The sequence below is a fragment of the Scatophagus argus genome, chromosome 8 (assembly GCF_020382885.2).
Source record: "Scatophagus argus isolate fScaArg1 chromosome 8, fScaArg1.pri, whole genome shotgun sequence".
In the NCBI taxonomy this organism is placed as follows: Eukaryota; Metazoa; Chordata; class Actinopteri; family Scatophagidae; genus Scatophagus; species Scatophagus argus.
The window spans coordinates 6,298,293-6,323,823 of NC_058500.1; the positions used below are offsets into that span (position 1 = coordinate 6,298,293).

The window sequence follows — 25,531 nt, forward strand, 5'->3', positions numbered from 1 at the left end:
CCCACGGGCACTCTGCCAACTTGGAATCTTAAGAACTCATTCAAAGAACCCCCCCTCAAAAAAAACAGGACCCATTCTCTCACAGCCTCTTGTTTTTCCTTACATTTCCCACATGAACAGGGATTTCTGCTTGCTGTTTTCTCTGACATCGCAAGTGAGGAGGGGAGGCTTCAAGAATTGCCATTCATGTAACGTTTCGTCAGATTCGTGGTTTGAGAGTATTGTGAGTGAGTGATCTCCCTTCTGAGCTCTCTTTCTCTCTCGCTCTCCCTCCCCGTTTCATTCTGCTTTTACTCCCTTCTGTCTCCCCACTCTCGCTCCTGCTCACATAGTAACTCCTCCCCCCGAACTACCTATTGTCTCTCCATACAGTATTATGCTGAGGGGATGCCATACTTGTTCCAGCGAGGGACGCAGGAGAGGGAGAAGGAGGTAAGAGTCAGATTTATAGCATAAGAATTCATCCGGCACTAAATGTACGTCACTGTTACTTTCAGAAGTGTAGAGCGTGCCGGTCAGGATAGCTGTTTGTTTTCCTCATGACATGACAGTGAGGATAAGATTCTGCTATACTGATGCTTTCATGTGTTGTATGCAGTGTTTCAGTGTGTTTTGGTTGTCTTGTCTGCGGGTGAAAGGTGCTTAGGTGTGTTTTCAATAAACGAACAGGGAACACGGCATAGGAAGAGACATCAGTCGCCACCCCTTTATTGTCATCTTTATATTCAAAACCAGTGTCAAAACTTCAAATTCTGAGATATTAGTAATTTGTTGTATTGTTGTAGCTTTGCCTACAATTTCCCAAAAGAACTAAAGCTTCTAAAGCACAGTCTTCTGTAAAAATAATAATAATAATAATAATAATAATAAAACAGAGTTCAAATATATTAAACACTGCCATAATCTAGAGCCATCAAAAACATCTGGCTACTGATGATTGCCTGAATTGGCTTCCAGCAGAGAGCGACCGTGTACGATGTTTAGGGATTAAAACTAATCCTCCCTGTGGCTGAGATTCACCTTGTTGTCTGGACAGGGTCTGACACAGGGGCTTTACTAATTTATGCTGAGACATGCATGAGGCTCCATGGGGCTCGGTGGCGCTAGTCTTTTTTTTGAACCTGAAAAAAAGGCTGATTGAGTAAACACTTCCTCCCAAACGGCGGGCAGAGTTCTCTGTCAAAGGTCATGTGAATATCCAGCATAATGTTAAAGCCAGCGAGATTACTCTCAGTGTGTGAGCAGTTTGGTGTTTGGCGAGACTGACAAAGTCACACGGGGCTGCACTGTGTTGGGAAAAAAGTTAGGAGGTGAAATGGTGGAGGTTAGGCCACTTCGGAACTATGTGACTGAACAAAAAAGTTCAAGGTAGCAAAGGTGTGTGGAAATACGTGAAACTACCTAACAGAGTGTTTTTACTCCCTTGCACTGCCAGAACAATTTGAAACAGGTGCATAAAAAGACGACTAGACGTGGTTCTCTCAGTGCTGGACAGTTGAAGCTTAGTACAGGAAGCTTTGTGTGCTTGTTCAGAGAGAGAGAGAGAGAGAGAGAGAGGCCGTCTCAATGGGGCTTTTGTTGTTTGAGTTGGAGACAGCAAAAGCACAAGAAACACTGACTGACAAATACCTGGCCCCTCTGTGCCTCAAATACCTCAGCGTTGCACTTGATACAATGTCAACAAATGCCTCCTCTGTCTTCTATAGTAGCCCGCTTCCTCTCTGTCCACAAGATTTTTTCATGTTTTTATAAAGGCTACTGTTTTTCTGAGCAGACATCTGGGTGAGCAGATTTGGCCTGCATAGCCGGACTGCTGAGTCTCACTGAGGGGTTGAAAATGGTCCAAAACACTTCCAACAGTTTGGTGCTTAAAGTTGTGGTGAACAGTGTTTCAGTTCAATGTACGGAAAGGATTCTGAAATTTTTTTTTTTTGTTTGTTTTTTTTTAAAGGTTAAAGAGATAAGATTATAAATGAACGTGAAATCAATCAAGCTCATACTAGTAGTGTTTCTGTGTATTAATGATGCTTTGATTACAGAGGGCTACTGCATGGAAATGTTAACTTCATATCTACAAAAATAGTTTGGTCATTAATAAAAACTGCTAAGCCTTCTGTGCCCAGTGGTGGCATTAAAATGCTGAGCTAATGATTTCCTTTGTGCATGAGGAAGTCAAGCAGGGGTTGCTACAGAATATAAAAAGAATTTACGTAATCTGTTTTGAATTCAGTAACAAAATCCTTTTGATTAACACTGTACCTTTTCCCCACAGACATTGATTAAAAACTGCATTTTAATCAAAGATTATTCTGTAAACCCACAGGGAATTGAACAGCTTGCGGAATATTGCTCTAAGACTAAAGCATCGGGTAGGGGTCGATTTATTGGGGTTTGTGCTGTGAAAAATACAATTCTTTCTGTCTAAAGACTTGCAAGACAGTTTCGCTTTACTCCCCCGGGGGCCACAGATGAATTCTTCTAGTTTCTTTGGTTAATTATTCATGTGGATGTGAGTTTTAAATCCTGCCTGTTGTCTGCAACCAGCCACTGTTTTTTTCTCTTTGTTGTGAAGCTTTCAGCTCTTACTGCGCCCCTGACTGATACTGTATCATTACCTTCCAAATCAAACCACAACTGTGTCTTATGGCTTTCTATTCCTATGTGAGTTCTTTCTAACACATCATGTAGGGTTTAAAGCCATTGGATACACAGTGGACAGTCAACCTAGGAACTCTGTTTGACATAATTTCATTTTTAAACTAAGAAACAATGTCAGCAAATGCCGGATTCCAGACATAAAGCATAACAGCAGCATCTAACATCTTATGTAAGTACAGCGATGCAAGCTGTAGCCTACAGCATCCACATCATGCATCAAAGTCGCTGAGTTGTGCGGCAGCTGCAGATATTTCATACTGGAGCTAACATTGGTGATTTTCCTGCAGATGTTTTGGGAAATGACTGCTGTTTTTTTTTTTTTTTTTTTTAATAAAAGTTGTGACTTAGCAGATGATCAGGGAGATGAATCAGTTCTTTTCCTGCTGTCGTCAGCCGTTTTACAGCCTTCATGAAAAGCTTAGAGCTCTCACTACTTACTACAGGGACGCTTAATGTGGTGGAAGTTGTGACTCAACTGCATTCAGGGATATGTTTGATTTAAAAACTGTGGGATATTCCACGCCGCCTGTTAGTTTGAAGCGGAAGTTCAGGATTTTGTTGAAGCTCATCCCACCAATCACTCGTCTGTCCTCATGAGGACATTAAAATGTTTTCAATCCATATTCTCAGGAAATAACACCAGTCAAGTGTCAGTTAAAGTTTATGTGGTATGTCTGATAACTCTTTAAAAAATTCTGAAGCTGTAAATGACAGCATTTCTGCATATGCTGATATCAGATTTCCAAACATTTAGGCCCATGTATCTGCTGATGAAGGTCTAATTGCTGATGTGGTGACTTTCTGTATTATGACATGGTCCGAATATTTCAACTGTTAAAGCGGAAATAAGAAAACTATCATCAACACGCCCAGGATACCCAGTCTGTTTTTTTCAGTTTCTGTTTTTTTTTTTTTTTAGAATTTTACAACACTCACAGGCTTTTGTTGTCCCTGTCCCAACTTGTCTGTAATGTGTTCCTGGCATCAAATTCGGACTAAGCTTATATTCACAAAAATCAATGAAAGTGATGAGGTAAGACATGAAATATATTGCTTGTGCACAATTGAGTATATGTAAAAAGGAATGGTAAATTATCACATTCTGTCTTTTGGATTAAGGTTATAGTTTGAAAAAGAAGGAATCTTTTCTTATTTAACTTGGTTAATTTGTCTGATTTAATTTCCACTGACCAGAAAAAAAATTAAGCAGGATTGCTCATTAAGTATTCATCAAGGTGTTCTTTGACTGAGAGTGACTTGGGATCCAAATTCAAACAAAGATTATGTACAGCAGTGCAAAATCACATCAGTCACAATTCTAACATTTGTTCAATGAAAAATGGACATTTATAAATCGCCACATTTTACCACTTCAGTATTTTTGAACTGAGCTGACAGTTTATTGGTCTCTTTGATTTTAAGATTAGTAATGCACATTTTTGATGCATGGCCGTCTAAAGAGAACGCCAGGTGACAAGACTATAAATTTTAAACGGTATCATCATAGGTTCATGATGTGCACCTTAGCCTACTAAGCCATCACAGCACTTGTAAAAAGCCCTTCTCATGTGGCCACTCACGGCTCTTACCCCGCTTCCCGTTGAGTAGATTTTTCAAAAGGATTCCAAGAGCATTCAGCCTTCTGACCATAATAACTCTCTGCTGAATATCTCCAGACGTTGAATGGGAAGGTATTCGTACCAGACCTCTTGAATCAAGCCTTTTCTGCCCAAATATGAGCACGTCTCAGACCTTTAAGGATTTGGATTTGTACATTTAGTGAGTTTTTTCATAACAATAAGATTCATTCCTGAAGATCAACAAAGAGGATCATAATATTTTACTAATTTTAAAAGTGATACTCTGGCTGGATGAGTTTTAATAGTGCCCAATGAAGTTATCTTGTAACCAAACAAAAGTTTGGTTTGCATGCATTTTCAAACCAAAACACACTGTGTGTATCCTTGAGCAGGTGTTGTATGCATTTCCGTCATCATAAAACAGTTGCATTTTTAAAGTACTTTTAATCCACCATTTTCATTAGCTCACTCTCGTCTTCTCTCCAGGCTTTGTTGCCACGTTGCAACACATCTTGTCACATTACGACCACCAGCTGATCAATGCAGTAGTGTGAAACTATCGCCAACGTTCAACGTGCATCCTTGTGCTTGTGCACAAGATCAATAAAAAGGGAAATCAGTGACAGACAGACATCTCAACAGCACTACAAGAGGTCAAAAACGCCACAGAGAGCCTTTATCATACCAAGCAGCAGGTTCTTGACCATTGTTCTTGACCACTGTTGGCCAACGAGCAAACTGTGGATCAATATAAAAAAGTAGCCTTTCACAGTTTAGTGGAAAAATATATCAAAAAAAGAGACTCAATATCCAAGTGCACCAATCTTTTTTTTTAAATTTAATAATAAAACAACATATATGTTCACAAATGATGAGTACAAATCAGGCAATTTCAGTCATGTGACTGATCTGGAAGGCTCTTTGGCATCATGATGTGTTGATCCAAGCTAAAAATGGTACAGTTCAAGTTAACAACAGTAAACATCACAGCAGGAGATCAAATCTGCTCAACTCAGACTCAAATGACTGCAGTGAGATGTAAACACCTGCTGTCTTGGCATTTCATATAAGCATGCACAGAGCAGCAAAAAACACAAGTTGTCATCGTATTAAATATGTTTTGGCTGTTTTATAAAATCTGTAAAAAAGACAAACAAAACCGTCCATCAGTTGTTCATTATCTGTTGATGGTACTCAAATGATAAAATCCTGTGGGAACATCATTTTATTTTCTTGAGTTGTTGCCTTACCTAAAGCAAAACAGTAAGTTTTAATTGTAAAGGTAATATAAATATTTGTAGCACCAACTGTCAGGGACCCTGTTTCAGAACGCTGATTTAATGAAACCTCTGAGTTTGTTAAGCCTAAAATGAGGAAAACTCTTGTTCTTTTGTTCCAGAAAGAGAGGTCACTCAAAAATATGATATGTAGCATTTCCAAATTAAAATGTCAAAAAACAACAAGACCTTTGTTGTATGTTTTTGATGTCATAGTATAAAGAGTGAGGTCTGCATGTGGAGAAACCACTGACCTTTTTCAACTGGTATCTGTAAGCTAACTTACACAACATTTTAAACTTATGACACCTACTTTTTTGTCAATAAATTATTTACATTTACTTAAACCCAAATAGTGAAGTTGATTTCCAAAACCGCAGTTAGTTTTGTTGTCTAACCTATACTTTTTATGCCTAAACCTAAGCAACCACACGCATTTAATACTGATGAGATCTCTGAAAGCAATAGAAACCTGTGCCAAGATGCAGGTTCACTGAGATGTGCCTTGATGAGCTGATAGTTGATTTTCACCGCAAGCTTTTAAGATGATCAACATTTTTAGAGCAAATGCTTGCTGTAGTTGTTTAGTTGAAGAAAGAAAGTCCTCAGTTTGGCTCCCACCACTATACAGTCACCTGAACAACTGTCTGTTTTTTTAAATCTGTTAACAGGTGTTAGGAAAGCAAGAACTCACCCTTTCTACGTGCAAAGGATGCTACATGCACATGGTGGATGCATCAATCTAGTAAAAATGCAACAGACACCACAACATCAACCACAACCAAAGCCCAGGTCAAACCCAGATGTCAAAGGTATACTTGGGTTAGACTGGAAGAATGTGCACCTGATATTGAACTGTATGAAATGCCTTTAATATCTGGTTCCCACTGAGCCGTTTTAGGAGAAGATTTTAAAGGCATTTACAACCAGCAGTCCATTAGGAACATCTAAGCACTAAGCAAGTTAAAAACTATTTCTTGTTTTTCTGCAGTTCGAGGAGGACCCTGCTCACCTGTCTAAATCTAGACTGAGGTCAGATTTAGTCGCCCACAACGTTGCACTGCCACCTGCTAAGAGCAAAAAGGAAGTTTATGTGGAGCTGTACTTGAAACACATCGACCAGAAAAACACAGCGGATTTTTCTAGCGACGAGGAGGATCGAGGGCATGTCTGTATGTGGCGGCTGCCATTACAGTCGTGTGCATGTACTCGCCACACCTGTCACGCTCAATTTATCTGCGCCAAGGAGATGACTAGCACTTGGAGGCACTGTGGAAGTTGTTTCTGTGCTGTGTCATGGAGTGGAAATGCTGTTAAGGCAGACTGTGTTTGTGGTTTGTGTGGGCAAAGCCTCTACTTTTAAATCAGCTATAGGCCAATTATTCGATTAATCAAGAGAATCTTTTTCTTTTTATATAGACAATAAATACATTTTACATCTTTTGGTTTTGAACTGTCAGGCAAAATGAGCAGTTTTTGTCACCTTTTTTTACTACATATATATATATATTTGACATTTCATAACTTTTTTATGGGATGGAATAGAAAAGTGATAGCTGAATGTTTTGCAGAAGAGCTCATTCAGATTTTGTTTGTTTTGCTTGCTTTACAGACGAACACTAAGCCTATCATAAGTGATAGAGATAATACAGGCCCTCTGATTTATCGTTGGGCTCCACAGTAAACTTGACATTCACTTTTAACAGACTCTGGTTCTTCAGAATAGGTAAATGTAAAAACCGGAAGACTCGTGCAGTACCCGAATTAAAAGAATATTGAACAGATCTGTCAACTGTAGCCTCCTGTTAATTTTTTGTGCTCTGCATCCCACACCTGGAAACTGGCTGGCATTCAGGCCAGTGGTGAGTGGTTTGACTGATGATGACCTCAGGGCTGCACTTGTTCAACACGGGTTTAAAGCTGGGCCCGTAGTTGGTGAGGTTGCACCTAATATTGATTGGAAATTAGCTTTCATTGTAGATGTAGGATTATAGTCATCATCAGTGCAGCTTTGTGGATTATTGCTAGCCTCCACCAGGGCCTTATATGAAACGAAACTCAGGAAACTGCTTCAGGCTGATGGACGTGACTGTGTGAGTGGAGAAGAGAAAGGCATGATATACTTTGACAGTGAAGAAGAAGAAGGAGGTATGACCAGAAATGCTGTGGAGTTATTTGTCTATATATGTTTTCTGTGGTTGATACCAAATAATCATATGCTGTGTATTATTTTCAATGACTTGTACAGGTTCTGAAGGAGCAAAAGACGAAGCTGTTGAACAGTCAGACCAAACCCAACACAGTAGCCAGGTGAGACAAGTTCTTGATCTGGAGTTTCTGTGTTAATAGAAGTATCTATACAGCACGTTGCTGGATAATAGATCGTCTTCTTCTTGCCATCACTAGCTTGATGATGAATGAATCTTCCCTCTAGTGCCACATTGTGGCTACAGATTGAAACTGTAAAACTGGAATCAGCACTTGAATCTTGATTGTGGTTTTTTTTCTTCTTTACAGTAGTAGTTTTGTTTACTCGCAGCATCAAGGCTGGTAAATACTACAGATACTAGTCGGATTCTTCGCACAGAGGTCTGTCAAGCTGAATTCTCAGGGAACATTGATGTTTTGTTGTTTTTTTGTTTCACCGTGTAATAGGACCAGGCGCTGGCCTCCCTGGTGAAAGCACCTGCAGCGGCGGGACCACTGGCTGGTGCTCCAACCTGACTGGACTGAGTAGACAGTCGAAATGTTCTTCCATATGTAGCAAAGCCCATGTTTAGTTTTTCTACAGGTGTTCCCTTGTCCCGCCAATACCTCATGGCAAAGTCCTGGAATGTGAATAAAAAGAGATCCGCACAAATTAGAAGTCAAATGTTTTACAAAGCTTATCTGACATTTCAGAAATCAGCCAAATAAAACACAATTTAATGTGTTTTCATCCACTGCTTTTATGTGAGTATTAGAGCTGGTGGTTTATGAGAATAATTGTACCACAGAAGAAAAGAAGAAAAAAAAAAATGGAAATTGTGTGTCTTCGTCTCAGCCAAGTTTTAAAAACTTTTTTCAATATGCAAATTGCACATATACATTAAAACAGGTGGATGGAAGTGCACTTACTGAGACAAAAAAAAACAAAAAAAAATGAAACACAAAGAGGGAGCTGACATTAGTTGATGCAGCTGTACTCACAGTATTTAAGTAAACTTGATCCCCAGTATCTTGGGATTCCTTGTATAAGGGGCTATTATGTCCTGTTACACTCTCCCAGGCGCCATGAAAGTCATATGTCATCACATTAATAAAGTCCAGGTACCTGATTAAATGCAGGTTAGATCCGGTTCACTAAAACATGATGACAACTAGTCATGGGGATTGCGTAGGGAACAGTATTTTGGTTGCTCAATGGTTCCTTTCCCAGCAGACACGGCAGCAGAGATCACTAACCTGGTCCGGCCAGTTGCTGTTCCCTCGGCCTCATAGGCCTCGAGGAGTTCCTGTGCACCTGGCTTAAACGTCTCACTGCCAGGTCGGTACTGGGCCCAGTTAGTGAAATAACATACTGGTCTGGTGGATGAGACTAAACATTGGAAGAACAGAGTTAGTTTTCCTTGAGGAATAATCAGCGACGAGACATTTAACAAGTTAACACAAGTAATGAACTCACCCAGACTGCAGAGGGAAAAACAGATACCTTCACATATAAGTCACAGGTTTAATTAGTAAATGTTAAAAGCAGACTTAAAACCATTTAATGCTTTTTGTCATGCCTTACCTGCAATTAGAAGTAGCTTGTTCATTGTGGCTTTCATGAGCTTGTGTCATGTCAAAAACAGAGCACCAAATGGACTTCTTTTGTTGAGGACAAAAAAAAACAAACCATGATAATCACTAACCAGGAATAAATTGCCTGACCTAAGAGTTCAGACAACCTATGGATGGACAGATACAGAAAACACTGGGTCACTATGAGGCTGCATGGTAACAAACTTCCTGTGAGAATTAAAACTGATTCTCTCAGTATTTACATCAATCCCATCATGCACAGACTTGGAATTAGTATTAAAATTTCTTCAAAACCTGCAAGTCTGTACTATTGCAGCATTTGGACAACATCCCAGACTTTGTCTTGTGACATTAATGTGTCTTTTGCATCTTAATATGTTGGGTTTTGTTAGTCTTGAGGTCAGATAACATTGGCAGATTGATGTAACAAAATGTTGCTTGTTCTTCAGATCTCAGAGAGCATCCATCTGAAAAACAACCCCTACATGAGCAACATAAGTTGAACATTGTGATGTGCAGTGTTATCAGTCACCATTTTATAATTCATGTCAGACCCACATCAGATTTGAGTCAGATTTTGCTTATCTGAACACAGAAAGTCATTTACACAAGGGAAAAACAGAACACCTTTTTTTTTTTTTTCCATGAAACTATTTATGACCAGTCGCAGCACTTGCAGCTCTCACTGAAAACAAGATTAGCTGGACATTTCTTGATGTGGGTGCGTCTGTGGGCGCAATGATAAAAGGTGCTGTCGTCCTTGTCGTTTCTGTAGAGGCCATCAGCCTTGCCAGCACAAAAATCACCTCCAGAAACGGGTGTTGTAGCGCTAGAAGTTGCATCAGCAGCTGTAGTAGCAGCAGTTGTGGTGCAATCTGTTGGAGTTGGTAGACCTAGCAAGACAAAACCATTTTAAATTCATGACATTGTAAGAAGATGGAAGATGTTAGGTGGAGATGAAATTTATACATGCTGTGCAGTGCTGAGGTCTAATTTGTTTACCTAAATCCAGGAGAGAATGCACAGTTCTAATGAGGGGGTAGGTTCCCTGTCCACAGAATTCTCCAGCAAAGTCATCCAGATCTAGAGCCCAGATGAAGGCTCCTCCAAATTTGTTCTCTTTTACATAGTTGGTCTGTGGAATATCAGTTTTATGGTTTTAATACATAGGGTTAAGAAAATTGAGGATAAAAGAGAGATGCACATGCAATAAACATCCATTACAAAAGGACACGATAACGGGTTGTTAAAATTGGAATGCTGAGAAACTATGCATTTGTTTTTAGGAGACATGTTGTTCAAGTTAATTATACTAGAAAAACAGAACATAGGCAGATACACATTCCAAGAGAATGTGAATGAGAATAACTGCATTAGAAAAAAAAAAAAAAAAAAATATTTTGATTCTAAATCAAAGAGTGCAGAATGTGATCATCACCACATCAAATTGAGGTGAAAGTTGTGATTTAATTCATATTACTGCATGACTGTTAAAAGCTAGTTGGATGAAAAAGCTGCAGTAATTTAGCACGCCAAATTCTGCTTAGTTCAAGGTATTAAAAACTGTTGTGATGAGCTATACCCAGTGTCAGGAAACAAAGACCCTGAAAGTGATTCACTACTTGTATCTTGTTTATTTTATCTCTAACAGATGTGAAGGGTAATTGTTATTTCTTACCTTGATTTCAAGGCTGCGCTCGTCGTCAAACCCAACCCATTCATTTCCTTTTGTGGCATAGGGTACCATTTGGTCATCAATCCAGTGGAGACTCGCTCCTGGGAGGAAATTGCAAATCTATAGAAATGGAAGAAAATGATATTCTAGTATCCTCGATACAGTTTGCGATGTCTTGGTTTGAAACATCTATCCATTCAAGTTGGGTTTGTACTAATTGAATCTGGCTTCAGTCTTGTGATACATTATTGTTTTGAACCATCACTGACTTCATAGTAGGACAAAAACCCGGCTTCACGGGTGAAGGGCCCAGCGGAGGCCGGGCCGCTGGCTGGCTCTCCAACACCAGTAGCTTCTGATGACAGGCGAAATGTGCGTCCATACGTGGCCAAACCAACTAAGAGCTTTTCAGAAGGAGCTCCCTGGTCTCTCCAGTATTTCATAGCAAAGTCCTGGTTTTGAATACAAACAATCATTTTAATATTAAGATATTAAGCACTTTTGAGGATGATAACTGAATTTTGTTGAGGATTTTACTCACCACGTTGTAGTTGATATTGTCACCCTGATCTTGAGAGCTGCCGTACAGAGGGCTGTGGTGACCAGTGTAAGTGTCCCATGGTCCGTGGAAGTCATAGGTTATGACACTTATGAAGTCCAGGAGCCTGTCAGGTAAAAGCATAATAAAACAACGAGAAGAGACTATTTTTTGAAAGCTAAACAACTCCCTGTTACAGGAACTCACTTTGAGACTTCAGCAACCTCGTATCCTTTGTCAATTTCTCCCTTCTCAGCTGCCACCGCCGCTGTCAGCAGCAGTCGTGGATTGTTGGTCTCTGCAGCTTCTTTTTCAAAGGCAGCAAGTAACTCCTAAACATGAGGGAAATTGAGGATGTGAGAATATTTAAAGACACATTGCCATCTCAGAACAGGATGCGGTGTTGGTGTGGCATCGATGCTGCTGACAGGGGGAGGTGCCCATTTCCAAACTGACCTGGCACAGCACTGTGAACCTCTTCTTGTCTTCTGGTGGGCTTCCTCGTGATCCAGGATATTCCCAGTCCAGGTTAAGCCCATCAAAGCCATACAGTCTTAACAATCTGATAGAAGATTCTATAAATCTCTTGCGGTTGGCAGGGGATGAGACCATGATGGTAAACCTGTAAACATGTAAAATGACTTAGAGCTACAATGTTGATGTTCTCATTATTATACAAGATAGTGTAATGAAACAGCCTCATGATTCTTCGCTGTTGAAGCCTTGTGGACTCACTGTCTGGTTACAAAGTTCCAGCCACCAACAGCCAACAGAGTCTTCAGCTGGGGGTTTCTGTGTAAAAACATGTATAATTTAAAGTTAGTGTAGTAACAACTTAAATCCTTTAGTTTGAGGAGGATTTTAGTAATGAAATCCTACAGTAGAAGAATATTCCAGTACAAGTAAAAGTCCTCCATTCAAAACATAATTTAAAAACATTGTGATTTTCTTTTCCTCTGCTCCACATATTAGATGTAAAATTAAAGTATTGCAAGTTTTACCTCTACTTGGAGGAGTTTTTACTGAAAGTAAAACTACTTGCAGTTTAGTAGTTTAAGAGGAAAGTAGATAGATGTCATTAGATATAGGTTTTGTAAATTGAGTATAACTCTTGTATGTAAAATGTTAATTAGCAAAGTAACTAGTGACTATAAAGTAGATCAAAAAAAAAAAAAAACAAAACAAAACAAAAAAAAAAAGTAAGTGTAGGCCTCTGTGTAGGCCACAGAGGCATTGGCACAGCCAAAAGACAGATCATCGTCATTATTATAGTAATACTTTAATTTACAAAACAAGTGACAGCGACAGTAAAAGATGCTCAACAGCTGAAACAACCAACTTCACCCTAATATGTTCAGTCTTTGTAAAATAACAGTACATGACTGCAGATAGACGGATACTGCAGGCAGAACCTACTCACTTGTTCTTGAGTTCATTGAAGGATTTGTAGAGAACATCATCACGCCACCCGTAGGCTGCCAGCTCATTAGAGGGCTTAATCACAGCAAAGGCGTAGATCAGGTGTGTGCAGAGGTTAGGGTCCACTTTGGCAGGCGTAAATTTGCCAACACCTCGTCTATTCTGGGACCAGTTAGTGAAGTAGCACACCAGTTTGATAGAAGTGACTTTTGAAGAGGAGAGAAATGATAATAAGTTTCTGTTTTAGGTCACAGTAGATTAGAAGTAAATTACACATGAAGCAGTTAAATAATGAATACATACCTGCATGAAGACTCATCAAAGCAGACAGTCCTAAAATAAAAAAATAAATAAAAAAATAGACAGCTCATTTTAATTTCATTTATTTTTTGGATGAGATCACCATTTGTGAACGAACATTCCTTACCAAACAAGATTGATAGTCGAGCCATGTTTAATCAGCTGAGCCGCTTCCTCAGAATGACTGCAACAATCATAAGGGGTTTCTGTTGTGAACCTCTATTTCTGTTACTGCCTTACAGTTCATTTAAACAGAAGCCAGTTCTACAGGACATGCTGTTGGTATGAGCGGCTTAAAAACCCGCATGCCTGTAAAGTACATACCATTCAATCTTCTGCGTGCTATAGGACTCACCTCTTCCCGGGTTAGCGGCTGGATATGTATGCGATCGGTCTGGGGGTCGTTTTTATAGACGTGATAAGGCAGGGACAAAGGCTGCAGGCTGATGAGGTGTAATGATGCCTCACAGACGGATAATTGTTTCTGTGAAATTGATCACACCTGACTGCAATGAGCTGTCAGACGATGACACTTGACCATACGTGTTTCTGTTGCCAGATAAATCTGGACCAGCGCATAGAGGTTATGCAATAATAATTTTATTTATATAGCACTTTTCAAAAATCACAGTTACAAAGTGCTTCACAATAAAAAATTTGCAAACCAAAAAAGGACACTGAGTTTGCCCTCCTGAGATCCTCTGGTAAGGAGTTCCAGAGGTTGGGGATGTGGACAGCAAAGGCACGATCACCCTTAGTGACTAGTCAGGATTTGGGGACTGACAGGAAGGCCTTGCCAGAGGATCTCAGGCTGTGTTCAGGCTCATATGGAATTAAAAGGTCCTGTATGTAAGAGGGAGCCAGACAATTAACAGCTTTAAAAACCAACAGTATAATCTTAAAATCAATTCTAAAACTCACAGGAAGCCAGTGAAGGGCAGCTAGAACTGGTGTTACGGGTCATTTCTCCTGGTATAAGGACAGATGGGTAACATTACTGGAGTTGGGGGTGGGAGGTGTAACGATGATGATTTCCGATTTAGTGTCGTTTAACTGCAGAAAGTTGCTGAACATCCAGTTTATGATTTCTGTTAAGCAGGATAGGATATGTGTGACATGGGAGCTGTTGGTTGTGAGTGGTACATAGAGTTGAATGTCATCGGCATAACAGTGGAAATCAATATTGTGACTGCGCAACATATGACTGAGGGGTAGCATGTAAACAATGAAAAGAAAAGGGCCCAATATGGACACCTGAGGCACACCACAGGAAAAGGGAGCAAAGACAAAGGATACATTTCCCAGCCTGACTGAAAGGGACCGATAGGTATGAGGTGAACCATTCTAATGCCCCTTCACTGACTCCAACAGTGGGTTTCAAACAGCTGATTAAAACATTGTGATCCAACTTGTTGCTGTGAAGTCACTCAGATCAGAAGTGGTCAACTCATCCAGATAAGGTGATCTTGATAAATGTATGCATGTGTGGTTTCAGTAACATAATCATTCAAATGATTACAAAAGCTAACTCAATTAGCCTTTACATGATTATATTTACACACATTTTTATGGTTGCTTGTTTATTTGCATATTTTGCAAAAGCATAAGAAGAAAACTCTTCTTCTGCGTGTGCCTTGTGTTGAACTTGAGCCAAACTCATCTTGGGCTTGAGCACTGTTGGCTTTTTCAAATTTTGATGTCCATCTAAAGCTTCAAAAATAGCAAGGTGACAATTATTTTTAATCAACAGTTAATCTGCTGTTTATTTGCTTGATTATTTGATGTGTTTGTTTCACTGCCCAAAGTGATATTGCTGTTGTCAGATGAGCTGCTCCAAACTTCCATAATAATCGATTATTGCCATTAAAAGCAATAACATTAGACTGCCATAAACAAGCTAATATTACCTGCAGGTTAATATTACTTAGCTTACAGCAAGATCAGATCTCAGAGAGCATCCATCTGGAAAACAACCCCTACATGAGTAACATACGTTGAACATTGTGATGTGCAGTGTTATCAGTCACCATTTTATAATTCATGTCAGAGCCACATCAGATTTGATTCAGATTTTGCTTATCTGAACATAGAAAGTCATTTACACAATGGAAAAACAGAAAACCATTTTTTCCATGAAACTATTTATTTATGACCAGTCGCAGCACTTGCAGCTCTCACTGAAAACAAGATTAGCTGGACATTTCTTGATGTGGGTGCGTCTGTGGGCGCAATGATAAAAGGTGCTGTCGTCCTTGTCGTTTCTGTAGAGGCCATCCGCCTTGCCAGCACAAAAATCACCTCCAGAAACGGGTGTTGTAGCGCTAGAAGTTGCATCAGCAGCTGTGGTGCTCTCTGTTGGAGGTGGTAGACCTAGCAAGACAAAACCATTTTAAATTCATGACATTGTAAGAAGATGGAAGATGTTAGGTGGAGATGAAATTTATACATGCTGTGCAGTGCTGAGGTCTAATTTGTTTACCTAAATCCAGGAGAGAATGCACAGTTCTAATGAGGGGGTAGGTTCCCTGTCCACAGAATTCTCCAGCAAAGTCATCCAGATCTAGAGCCCAGATGAAGGCCCCTCCAAATTTGTTCTCTTTTACATAGTTGGTCTGTGGAATATCAGTTTTATGGTTTTAATACATAGGGTTAAGAAAATTGAGGATAAAAGAGAGATGCACATGCAATAAACATCCATTACAAAAGGACACGATAACAAGTTGTTAAAATTGGAATGCTGAGAAACTATGCATTTGTTTTTAGGAGACATGTTGTTCAAGTTAATTATACTAGAAAAACAGAACAACATAGGCAGATACACATTCCAAGAGAATATGAATGAGAATAACTGCATTAGAAAAAAATATAAATATTTTGATTCTAATCAAAGAGTGCAGAATGTGATCATCACCACATCAAATTCAGAGGCTGTTTATTGGGTCCATTCCAAAGAGTAAATGCATTTTCGAGTCCCAACATTGTGGGTGAAAGTTGTGATTTAATTCATATTACTGCATGACTGTTAAAAGCTAGTTGGATGAAAAAGCTGCAGTAATTTAGCACGCCAAATTCTGCTTAGTTCAAGGTATTAAAAACTGTTGTGATGAGCTATACCCAGTGTCAGGAAACAAAGACCCTGAAAGTGATTCACTACTTGTATCTTGTTTATTTTATCTCTAACAGATGTGAAGGGTAATAGTTATTTCTTACCTTGATTTCAAGGCTGCGCTCGTCGTCAAACCCAACCCATTCATTTCCTTTTGTGGCATAGGGTACCATTTGGTCATCAATCCAGTGGAGACTCGCTCCTGGGAGGAAATTGCAAATCTATAGAAATGGAAGAAAATGATATTCTAGTATCCTCGATACAGTTTGCGATGTCTTGGTTTGAAACATCTATCCATTCAAGTTGGGTTTGTACTAATTGAATCTGGCTTCAGTCTTGCGATACATTATTGTTTTGAACCATCACTGACTTCATAGTAGGACAAAAACCCGGCTTCACGGGTGAAGGGCCCAGCGGGGGCCGGGCCGCTGGCTGGCTCTCCAACACCAGTAGCTTCTGATGACAGGCGAAATGTGCGTCCATACGTGGCCAAACCAACTAAGAGCTTTTCAGAAGGAGCTCCCTGGTCTCTCCAGTATTTCATAGCAAAGTCCTGGTTTTGAATACAAACAATCATTTTAATATTAAGATATTAAGCACTTTTGAGGATGATAACTGAATTTTGTTGAGGATTTTACTCACCACATTGTAGTTGATATTGTCACCCTGATCTTGAGAGCTGCCGTACAGAGGGCTGTGGTGACCAGTGTAAGTGTCCCATGGTCCGTGGAAGTCATAGGTTATGACACTTATGAAGTCCAGGAGCCTGTCAGGTAAAAGCATAATAAAACAACGAGAAGAGACTATTTTTTGAAAGCTAAACAACTCCCTGTTACAGGAACTCACTTTGAGACTTCAGCAACCTCGTATCCTTTGTCAATTTCTCCCTTCTCAGCTGCCACCGCCGCTGTCAGCAGCAGTCGTGGTTTTTTGGTCTCTGCAGCTTCTTTTTCAAAGGCAGCAAGTAACTCCTAAACATGAGGGAAATTGAGGGTGTGAGAATATTTAAAGACACATTGCCATCTCAGAACAGGATGCGGTGTTGGTGTGGCATCGATGCTGCTGACAGGGGGAGGTGCCCATTTCCAAACTGACCTGGCACAGCACTGTGAACCTCTTCTTGTCTTCTGGTGGGCTTCCTCGTGATCCAGGATATTCCCAGTCCAGGTTAAGCCCATCAAAGCCATACAGTCTTAACAATCTGATAGAAGATTCTATAAATCTCTTGCGGTTGGCAGGGGATGAGACCATGATGGTAAACCTGTAAACATGTAAAATGACTTAGAGCTACAATGTTGATGTTCTCATTATTATACAAGATAGTGTAATGAAACAGCCTCATGATTCTTCGCTGTTGAAGCCTTGTGGACTCACCGTCTGGTTACAAAGTTCCAGCCGCCAACGGCCAACAGAGTCTTCAGCTGGGGGTTTCTGTGTAAAAACATGTATAATTTAAAGTTAGTGTAGTAACAACTTAAATCCTTTAGTTTGAGGAGGATTTTAGTAATGAAATCCTACAATAGAAGAATATTCCAGTACAAGTAAAAGTCCTCCATTCAAAACATAATTTAAAAACATTGTGATTTTCTTTTCCTCTGCTCCATATATTAGATATAAAATTAAAGTATTGCAAGTTTTACCTCTACTTGGAGGAGTTTTTACTGAAAGTAAAACTACTTGCAGTTTAGTAGTTTAAGAGGAAAGTAGATAGATGTCATTAGATATAGGTTTTGTAAATTGAGTATAACTCTTGTATGTAAAATGTTAATTAGCAAAGTAACTAGTGACTATAAAGTAGATTCAAAAAAAACAAAACAAAACAAAAAAAAGTAAGTGTGTAGGCCTCTGTGTAGGCCACAGAGGCATTGGCACAGCCAAAAGACAGATCGTCATTATTATAGTAATACTTTAATTTACAAAACAAGTGACAGCGACAGTAAAATATGCTCAACAGCTGAAACAACCAACTTCACCCCAATATGTTCAGTCTTTGTAAAATAACAGTACATGACTGCAGATAGACAGATACTGCAGGCAGAACCTACTCACTTGTTCTTGAGTTCATTGAAGGATTTGTAGAGAACATCATCACGCCACCCGTAGGCTGCCAGCTCATTAGAGGGCTTAATCACAGCAAAGGCGTAGATCAGGTGTGTGCAGAGGTTAGGGTCCACTTTGGCAGGCATAAATTTGCCAACACCTCGTCTATTCTGGGACCAGTTAGTGAAGTAGCACACCAGTTTGATAGAAGTGACTTTTGAAGAGGAGAGAAATTATAATAAGTTTCTGTTTTAGGTCACAGTAGATTAGAAGTAAATTGCACTTGAAGCAGTTAAATAATGAATACATACCTGCATGAAGACTCATCAAAGCAGACAGTCCTAAAATAAAAAAATAAATAAAAAAATAGACAGCTCATTTTAATTTCATTTATTTTTTGGATGAGATCACCATTTGTGAACGAACATTCCTTACCAAACAAGATTGATAGTCGAGCCATGTTTGATCAGCTGAGCCGCTTCCTCAGAATGACTGCAACAATCATAAGGGGTTTCTGTTGTGAACCTCTATTTCTGTTACTGCCTTACAGTTCATTTAAACAGAAGCCAGTTCTACAGGACATGCTGTTGGTATGAGCGGCTTAAAAACCCGCATGCCTGTAAAGTACATACCATTCAATCTTCTGTGTGCTATAGGACTCACCTCTTCCCAGGTTAGCGGCTGGATATGTATGCGATCGGCCTGGGGGTCGTTTTTATAGACGTGATAAGGCAGGGACAAAGGCTGCAGGCTGATGAGGTGTAATGATGCCTCACAGACGGATAATTGTTTCTGTGAAATTGATCACACCTGACTGCAATGAGCTGTCAGACGATGACACTTGACCATACGTGTTTCTGTTGCCAGATAAATCTGGACCAGCGCATAGAGGTTATGCAATAATAACTTTATTTATATAGCACTTTTCAAAAATCACAGTTACAAAGTGCTTCACAATAAAAAAAATTGCAAACCAAAAAAGGACAAACAATAATTAATTAGATAAAATACAGTAAAATTCAATAAAAAAATAAAACAGTATTAAGATCAAATTAATAAATAACAAACTGAGATTAATAGGGTCAATGACTAAGAAAAGCCAAGCGATAAAAGTTAGTTTTAAGAAGAGATTTAAAAGAGGACACTGAGTTTGCCCTCCTGAGATCCTCTGGTAAGGAGTTCCAGAGTTTGGGGGTGTGGACAGCTAAGGCACGATCACCCTTAGTGACTAGTCAGGATTTGGGGACTGACAGGAAGGCCTTGCCAGAGGATCTCAGGCTGTATTCAGGCTCATATGGAATTAAAAGGTCCTGTATGTAAGAGGGAGCCAGACGATTAACAGCTTTAAAAACCAACAGTATAATCAAGCGTTGTTTAACTGCAGAAAGTTGCTGGACATCCAGTTTATGATTTCTGTTAAGCAGGATAGGATATGTGTGACATGGGAGCTGTTGGTTGTGAGTGGTACATAGAGTTGAATGTCATCGGCATAACAGTGGAAATCAATATTGTGACTGCGCAACATATGACTGAGGGGTAGCATGTAAACAATGAAAAGAAAAGGGCCCAATATGGACACCTGAGGCACACCACAGGAAAAGGGAGCAAAGACAAAGGATACATTTCCCAGCCTGACTGAAAGGGACCTATAGGTATGAGGTGAACCATTCTAATGCCCCTTCACTGACTCCAACAGTGGGTTTCAAACAGCTGATTAAAACATTGTGATCCAACTTGTTGCTGTGAAGTCACTCAGATCAGAAGTGGTCAACTCATCCAGATAAGGTGATCTTGATAAATGTATGCATGTGTAGTTTCAGTAACATAATCATTCAAATGATTACAAAAGCTAACTCAATTAGCCTTTACATGATTATATTTACACACATTTTTATGGTTGCTTGTTTATTTGCATATTTTGCAAAAGCATAAGAAGAAAACTCTTCTTCTGCGTGTGCCTTGTGTTGAACTTGACCCGAACTCATCTTGGGCTTGAGCACTGTTGGCTTTTTCAAATTTTGATGTCCATCTAAAGCTTCAAATATAGCAAGGTGACAACAATTATTTTTATTGACAGTTAATCTGCTGTTTATTTGCTTGATTATTTGATGTGTTTGTTTCACTGCCCAAAGTGATATTGCTGTTGTCAGATGAGCCGCTCCAAACTTCCATAATAATCGATTAATGCCGTTAAAAGCAATAACATTAGACTGCCATAAACAAGCTAATATTACCTGCAGGTTAATATTACTTAGCTTACAACAACCCCAAAACCAGTGACAGCCATGTATGTCTTTCAGGTTTTTACTTCAAAGGTTTTAAAAATGTAATGAAAAGTTTGAGGTTTAATTTAACTGTAAATGCAGTTAAAGACACTTAATAGTGGTTTGCAGCGCTTGTGTGTTTTGTCAGTAATGGCCTGTAAAGCTAACTGCTAGCTGTCAATCAAATCGTCAGTTGCAGCTGTTCTCAGATCAGTCAGTGCGATTCTCAGACCACAGGCAGAGGGGCTCCTGTTGGCTACATCTGAATTAAAGACGTTTACAGCCAGCAGTCCATTAGGAACATCTAAGGACTAGCAAGTTAAAAAGTATTTTCGTTTTCCGAGTCGCCCTTACAACATGCCGCTGTTCGAGGAGGACCCTGCTCACCTGTCTAAATCTAGACTGAGGTCAGATTTAGTCGCCCACAACGTCGCGCTGCCACCTGCTAAGAGCAAAAAGGAAGTTTATGTGGAGCTGTACTTGAAACACATCGACCAGAAAAACGCAGCGGATTTTTCTAGCGACGAGGAGGATCGTGGGCAAGATGTGTCTGTGAGTTGGTATTTTGCGTCAAAATGTTTCCAGCGGATTTTTGCAGATGAAAACGTGTTCAACTTGTACCTTAACGTGATGAATGTAGACCCTGAGTAATCACTGACAACAGGCGTTTCTCCTCACGTAAATATGTTACCTGCTAAAAGACGTTTATACAATGTTGCTTTCAAGGACCTCGAACATTTTATTTGGTAGTGAGGGGTATTTGTAAGTAATAATCATTGTCGTGGGTGGTATTAATCGATGCTGCGCAGGGTCAGCAGCTGTGGAGGGGAGGAGGGGGAAGATCTGGGTCAGTGGCTCCCAAACAGACCGGTCCTTGAGCACTGAGCCACCAGCTGTATAGTGGATATAGATTTACATGAGACGTGTCTGTATGTGGCGGCTGCCATTACAGTCGTGTGCATGTGCTCGCCACACCTGTCACGCTCAATTTATCTGCGCCAAGGAGATGACTAGCACTTGGAGGCACTGTGGAAGTTGTTTCTGTGCTGTGTCATGGAGTGGAAATGCTGTTAAGGCAGACTGTGTTTGTGGTTTGTGTGGGCAAAGCCTCTACTTTTAAATCAGCTATAGGCCAATTATTCGATTAATCTAGAAGAATGGCTGGTTTGATATTCAGTTTTTCGTTGGTCGTGCAAAACATTCTGGTTCCAGCCTCTCATATATACTAATGCGTTGATCTTTTTCTTTTTATATAGACAATAAATACATTTTATATCTTTGGGTTTTGAACTGTCAGGCAAAATGAGCAGTTTTTGTCACCTTTTTTTACTACATATATATATATATATTTTTGACATTTCATAACTTTTTTATGGGATGGAATAGAAAAGTGACAGCTGAATGTTTTGCAGAAGAGCTCATTCAGATTTTGTTTGTTTTGCTTGCTTTACAGACGAACACTAAGCCTATCATAAGTGATAGAGATAATACAGGCCCTCTGATTTATCGTTGGGCTCCACAGTAAACTTGACATTCACTTTTAACAGACTCTGGTTCTTCAGAATAGGTAAATGTAAAAACCGGAAGACTCGTGCAGTAACCGAATTAAATGAATATTGAACAGATCTGTCAACTGTAGCCTCCTGTTATTTTTTTGTGCTCTGCATCCCACACCTGGAAACTGGCTGGCATTCAGGCCGCAGCCTTTGTCTAAATTCAGCTATTTTCATTTTGTGAGGACAAGGAGGAGGATCCAGATGATGCAGAGATTCCTGACCCCAGTGGATTGACTGATGATGACCTCAGGGCTGCACTTGTTCAACATGGGATTAAAGCTGGGCCCGTAGTTGGTGAGGTTGCACTTAATATTGATTGGAAATTAGTTTTCATCGTAGAAGTAGGATTGTGGTCATCATCAATGCTTGCTTTGCTTTGTGTTTCATTGCTAGCCTCCACCAGGGCCTTATATGAAACGAAACTCAGGAAATTGCTTCAGGCTGATGGACTTGGCTGCATGAATGGAGAAGAGAAAGGCGTAATTTACTCTGACAGTGAAGAAGAAGAAGAAGAAGAAGAAGAAGAAGAAGGTATGACCAGAAATGCTGTGGAGTTATTTGTCTATATATGTTTTCTGTGGTTGATACCAAATAATCGTATGCTTTGTATTATTTTCTATGACTTGTACAGGTTCTGCAGGAGCAAAAGAAGAAGCTGTTGAACAGTCAGACCAAACCCAACAAAGTAGCCAGGTGAGACAAGTTCTTTATCTTTCTTTAAATGATTTGGAGTTTCTGTGTTAATAGAAGTATCTATACAGCATGTTGCTGGATAATAGATCCTCTTCTTCTTGCCATCACTAGCTTGATGATGAATGAATCTTCCCTATAGTGCCACATTGTGGCTACAGATTGAAACTGTAAAACTGGAATCCTTGGATTAAGAACTTGAATCTTGATTGTTTGTTTGTTTGTGTTTTTTTTTTTTTTTTTTTTAGAATTGTGGTTTTGTTTACCCGCAGTGCTTTTTACCCTCATCAAGGCTGGTAAATACTACAGATACTATTCAGATTCAGTTCTGTCAAGCTGAATTCTCGGGGAACACTGATGTCCCTTTTTCTTTCTGTGTTTGATTGGCTTGGTCTTTTATAGCGTGCTTCTAGAAACAAGAAAACTTCTCCCAACTGGAATTCAGAGAATGCTTTGAAATCTTCAGTGGATTCGTGTCGGTCTCAGTGCTCAAAGATTCCAGTAGGAATTAGTAGAGCATCCTCTGTAGATCAGCGGTCAGGATTAGGTCCTGTGGTAGGCTGGTTTTATTTCACTTCTCTTGTGGATTTTAAATCCTCTTCACTCCTTGCTTAGACTGTCTTGCTCATCATGTATCTTTTCTAAGCCACCAGTGGGATATTTTTCTGTCTTCAGGTGGTGGGTATTTGTATCTCACAGGTGTGCAGATGAATGATAAATGTTTCTGTTGCTGTTAATATGATAATAATAATCCTTGCAGGTTCCGTCTGGATCACAGTCAGCTTTGCCAAATGGTTGCTCATCTTTTTCCTCTCAGGCCTTCAGCATCACTCAAATGGTTGAGGAGGAAAGTTAATCCTGCACATTCTTAAACCCACACACCACCTTTTTCCATCACATTTTTTTGCTAGTAATTGCTGCTAAAGTGCTGATGCACTAACGTAAACTCTCACTCTAAACAACAGATGGAGAGTCGGCGGTCGCTCTCTGCTAGCACAGATACTGAGAGAGAGCTGAATAAGAGCAATGTCAAGGAATATTGGTTGCAGTCCAACAGGGTCAGTAGTGCTCACATCGCTCAGTCACACTTTCAGCTCAAACTTTGGTGGTTGTTGGAGAGGTTCGCTGAGGGCAGGAGGAAGTTGAGACTGCAGAAATTCAGTGATTCATATAATCTCCTTTTTCTAGCTGGACATTGTGGACAAGCACACCATGAAGAGTCAGTCCTTGTACTACACTCCCGAGGCCTCGCCTTATGAACGTGGATTGAAGGCACATACATCTTCTTGCTGGCTTTTATTTTTTCTTTCATATCATTTGATGGTGGTGGGGGGTTGTATTATCAACAAGAACACACTTTGTTTGGTGTAACTCCTTCCATATGGCACTGTTACTATGCATATCAACAAACAGAAAATTATACAAAATAAACTGAACTGTTGCTTTAGCTTACGAAATAAATTTTGTCATTGTGTGTCAGGTCTCTGGTCAGTACATCAGTGATCACTCGTTTCTGCCTGACTTGCTGGGCCTGTGTCTCTCTGTGGACATATTTTTTGTTTTCTTTTGTCAGTAATTTCTGCTTCGTTGTCTAGATTCCTCTGGAGCCTGTGAAAGCTATTTTAAAGGATCTGTTTCCCGACTGTCACACCACACCCACAGGGATCTAGTAAGTGCCACACCAACACTATCACATTGCAAGGATATTGATACATTACCTGTCAATTGGTAGGACGTTTGTGATCGGATCATCTGCACATGTATCTTGTTGTAATTTAGCGCCACACGTCGGAGACCCATCAAGGGTGCAGCAGGTCGACCGATCGAGTATGCGTACCCAGACACTCCTGTCAGCCCCACAACCCTGGAGAGACGAGAGGTGGAGCGCCGCCTTGTGCCCATCCATATACAGATTATAGTCTTCCTGGCTGTGGTGGTTCTCCTATACCTCATTAACTTTTGTTCTGAGGACAGCTCATTCAGTCCATTGGTGGCCTTGCTGGACAGTCTGAACCAGGGGTCAGACAGCGAGGATGGGCTCTTGCTTCAAGATGAGACTCAAGACACACCAGTGCTGTAACTGGATTTTTTAAAAACCCTCTCATCTGTAAAGACTTACAGATGGGAAAGTTTTTTGATGATCCAAGCCCTAATGACCATGTCATGGGATATTTTCAGGGAGCACATGTTGCCTTAATCACTGTTTTTGTTGATGGTGTGTGTGTGTGTGTTTATATGGGTGCAAATGGTCCATCTTTTAAATATTTTGCATATGGATGTGTTAGCAAAGTGCATCCGTACCTGTAGTTGAAACAATCGCTAAAACACACATTTAGTTGAGCTTTTTAAAGGACAGGATTTTCATTCATTTAAAAATAAGTCTGAGAACACTGTATCTTTTCTTTCTATTTACACACCCAAATTGTTATTTGATGATGCCTTTTGACTTAATTAGTGGTACTGTATTTGTATAATGTTATTTTTTAAATACTGAAACCGTATTTCAATAAAGGACGTTTTGCTTCATACTTTTATTTGTGGAACTGATAATACTATATAAAGTGAAAAAGAATGCATGTAGATAAAAATATATGCTCCCCGGGCACTTGATGCAGCCCACTGCTCCTGTGTGTTTCAATCAGTGA

The 25,531-nt window shown here is 39.8% G+C and overlaps 3 protein-coding genes across 17 annotated transcripts; 1 reads left to right on the top strand and 2 right to left on the bottom strand.

Moving 5' to 3' along the window:
• Positions 1 to 360: 360 nt before the first annotated feature.
• lemd1 (LEM domain containing 1) lies at positions 361 to 25,414 on the top strand. 14 transcript variants are annotated; one of them, XM_046397576.1, is made up of 13 exons: positions 361 to 432; positions 6,187 to 6,327; positions 6,507 to 6,687; positions 22,379 to 22,490; positions 22,590 to 22,727; positions 22,828 to 22,889; positions 23,135 to 23,182; positions 23,289 to 23,441; positions 23,647 to 23,733; positions 23,852 to 23,944; positions 24,075 to 24,158; positions 24,482 to 24,555; positions 24,666 to 25,414. In XM_046397576.1, the coding sequence occupies exons 3-13, from the start codon at positions 6,682 to 6,684 to the stop codon at positions 24,964 to 24,966; spliced, it is 1,158 nt and encodes a 385-aa protein (XP_046253532.1). In that variant the 5' UTR covers positions 361 to 432; positions 6,187 to 6,327; positions 6,507 to 6,681; the 3' UTR covers positions 24,967 to 25,414. The 14 variants fall into 14 exon arrangements, with proteins under 14 accessions (XP_046253532.1, XP_046253531.1, XP_046253528.1 ...); XM_046397575.1 differs by lacking the exon at positions 6,507 to 6,687; XM_046397572.1 differs by lacking the exons at positions 6,187 to 6,327; positions 6,507 to 6,687 and having other exon boundaries at positions 368 to 432.
• On the bottom strand, positions 9,813 to 13,686 carry LOC124063680 (acidic mammalian chitinase-like). Of its 2 annotated transcripts, none has more exons than XM_046397561.1 (12): positions 13,586 to 13,686; positions 13,358 to 13,414; positions 13,234 to 13,263; positions 12,932 to 13,136; positions 12,247 to 12,303; positions 11,968 to 12,133; positions 11,719 to 11,843; positions 11,515 to 11,638; positions 11,243 to 11,425; positions 10,977 to 11,093; positions 10,301 to 10,433; positions 9,813 to 10,191 (listed from the first exon to the last, which is right to left on the bottom strand). In XM_046397561.1, exons 2-12 carry the CDS (start codon positions 13,380 to 13,382, stop codon positions 9,953 to 9,955), a joined length of 1,404 nt encoding a protein of 467 aa, XP_046253517.1. In that variant the 5' UTR covers positions 13,383 to 13,414; positions 13,586 to 13,686; the 3' UTR covers positions 9,813 to 9,952. The 2 variants fall into 2 exon arrangements, with proteins under 2 accessions (XP_046253517.1, XP_046253518.1); XM_046397562.1 differs by having other exon boundaries at positions 13,555 to 13,643.
• LOC124063682 (acidic mammalian chitinase-like) lies at positions 15,235 to 19,073 on the bottom strand. The gene is made up of 12 exons (XM_046397565.1): positions 19,009 to 19,073; positions 18,812 to 18,868; positions 18,688 to 18,717; positions 18,386 to 18,590; positions 17,711 to 17,767; positions 17,432 to 17,597; positions 17,183 to 17,307; positions 16,979 to 17,102; positions 16,707 to 16,889; positions 16,441 to 16,557; positions 15,710 to 15,842; positions 15,235 to 15,600 (listed from the first exon to the last, which is right to left on the bottom strand). Exons 2-12 carry the CDS (start codon positions 18,834 to 18,836, stop codon positions 15,377 to 15,379), a joined length of 1,389 nt encoding a protein of 462 aa, XP_046253521.1. The 5' UTR covers positions 18,837 to 18,868; positions 19,009 to 19,073; the 3' UTR covers positions 15,235 to 15,376.
• Positions 25,415 to 25,531: the final 117 nt, after the last annotated feature.

What these genes read in the sequence shown, in the direction of transcription:
- LOC124063680 (XM_046397561.1), bottom strand. Translation starts at nt 13,382, where the DNA reads ATGGCTCGACTATCAATCTTGTTTG. An exon ending in TTTGATGAGTCTTCATGCAG is followed by an intron (nt 13,137 to 13,233) that starts GTATGTATTCAT and finishes CCTCTTCAAAAG; the next exon opens with TCACTTCTATCAAACTGGTG. An exon ending in GCATTCTCTCCTGGATTTAG is followed by an intron (nt 10,192 to 10,300) that starts GTAAACAAATTA and finishes TTGTCTTGCTAG; the next exon opens with GTCTACCAACTCCAACAGAT.
- LOC124063682 (XM_046397565.1), bottom strand. Translation starts at nt 18,836, where the DNA reads ATGGCTCGACTATCAATCTTGTTTG. An exon ending in TTCAATGAACTCAAGAACAA is followed by an intron (nt 17,768 to 18,385) that starts GTGAGTAGGTTC and finishes GTTTTTACACAG; the next exon opens with AAACCCCCAGCTGAAGACTC. An exon ending in GGTTCACAGTGCTGTGCCAG is followed by an intron (nt 17,308 to 17,431) that starts GTCAGTTTGGAA and finishes CCTCATGTTTAG; the next exon opens with GAGTTACTTGCTGCCTTTGA.
- lemd1 (XM_046397566.1), top strand. Translation starts at nt 20,998, where the DNA reads ATGCCGCTGTTCGAGGAGGACCCTGCTCACCTGTCTAAATCTAGACTG. An exon ending in AGAAGAAGAAGAAGAAGAAG is followed by an intron (nt 22,728 to 22,827) that starts GTATGACCAGAA and finishes TGACTTGTACAG; the next exon opens with GTTCTGCAGGAGCAAAAGAA. An exon ending in CTTATGAACGTGGATTGAAG is followed by an intron (nt 24,159 to 24,481) that starts GCACATACATCT and finishes TTCGTTGTCTAG; the next exon opens with ATTCCTCTGGAGCCTGTGAA.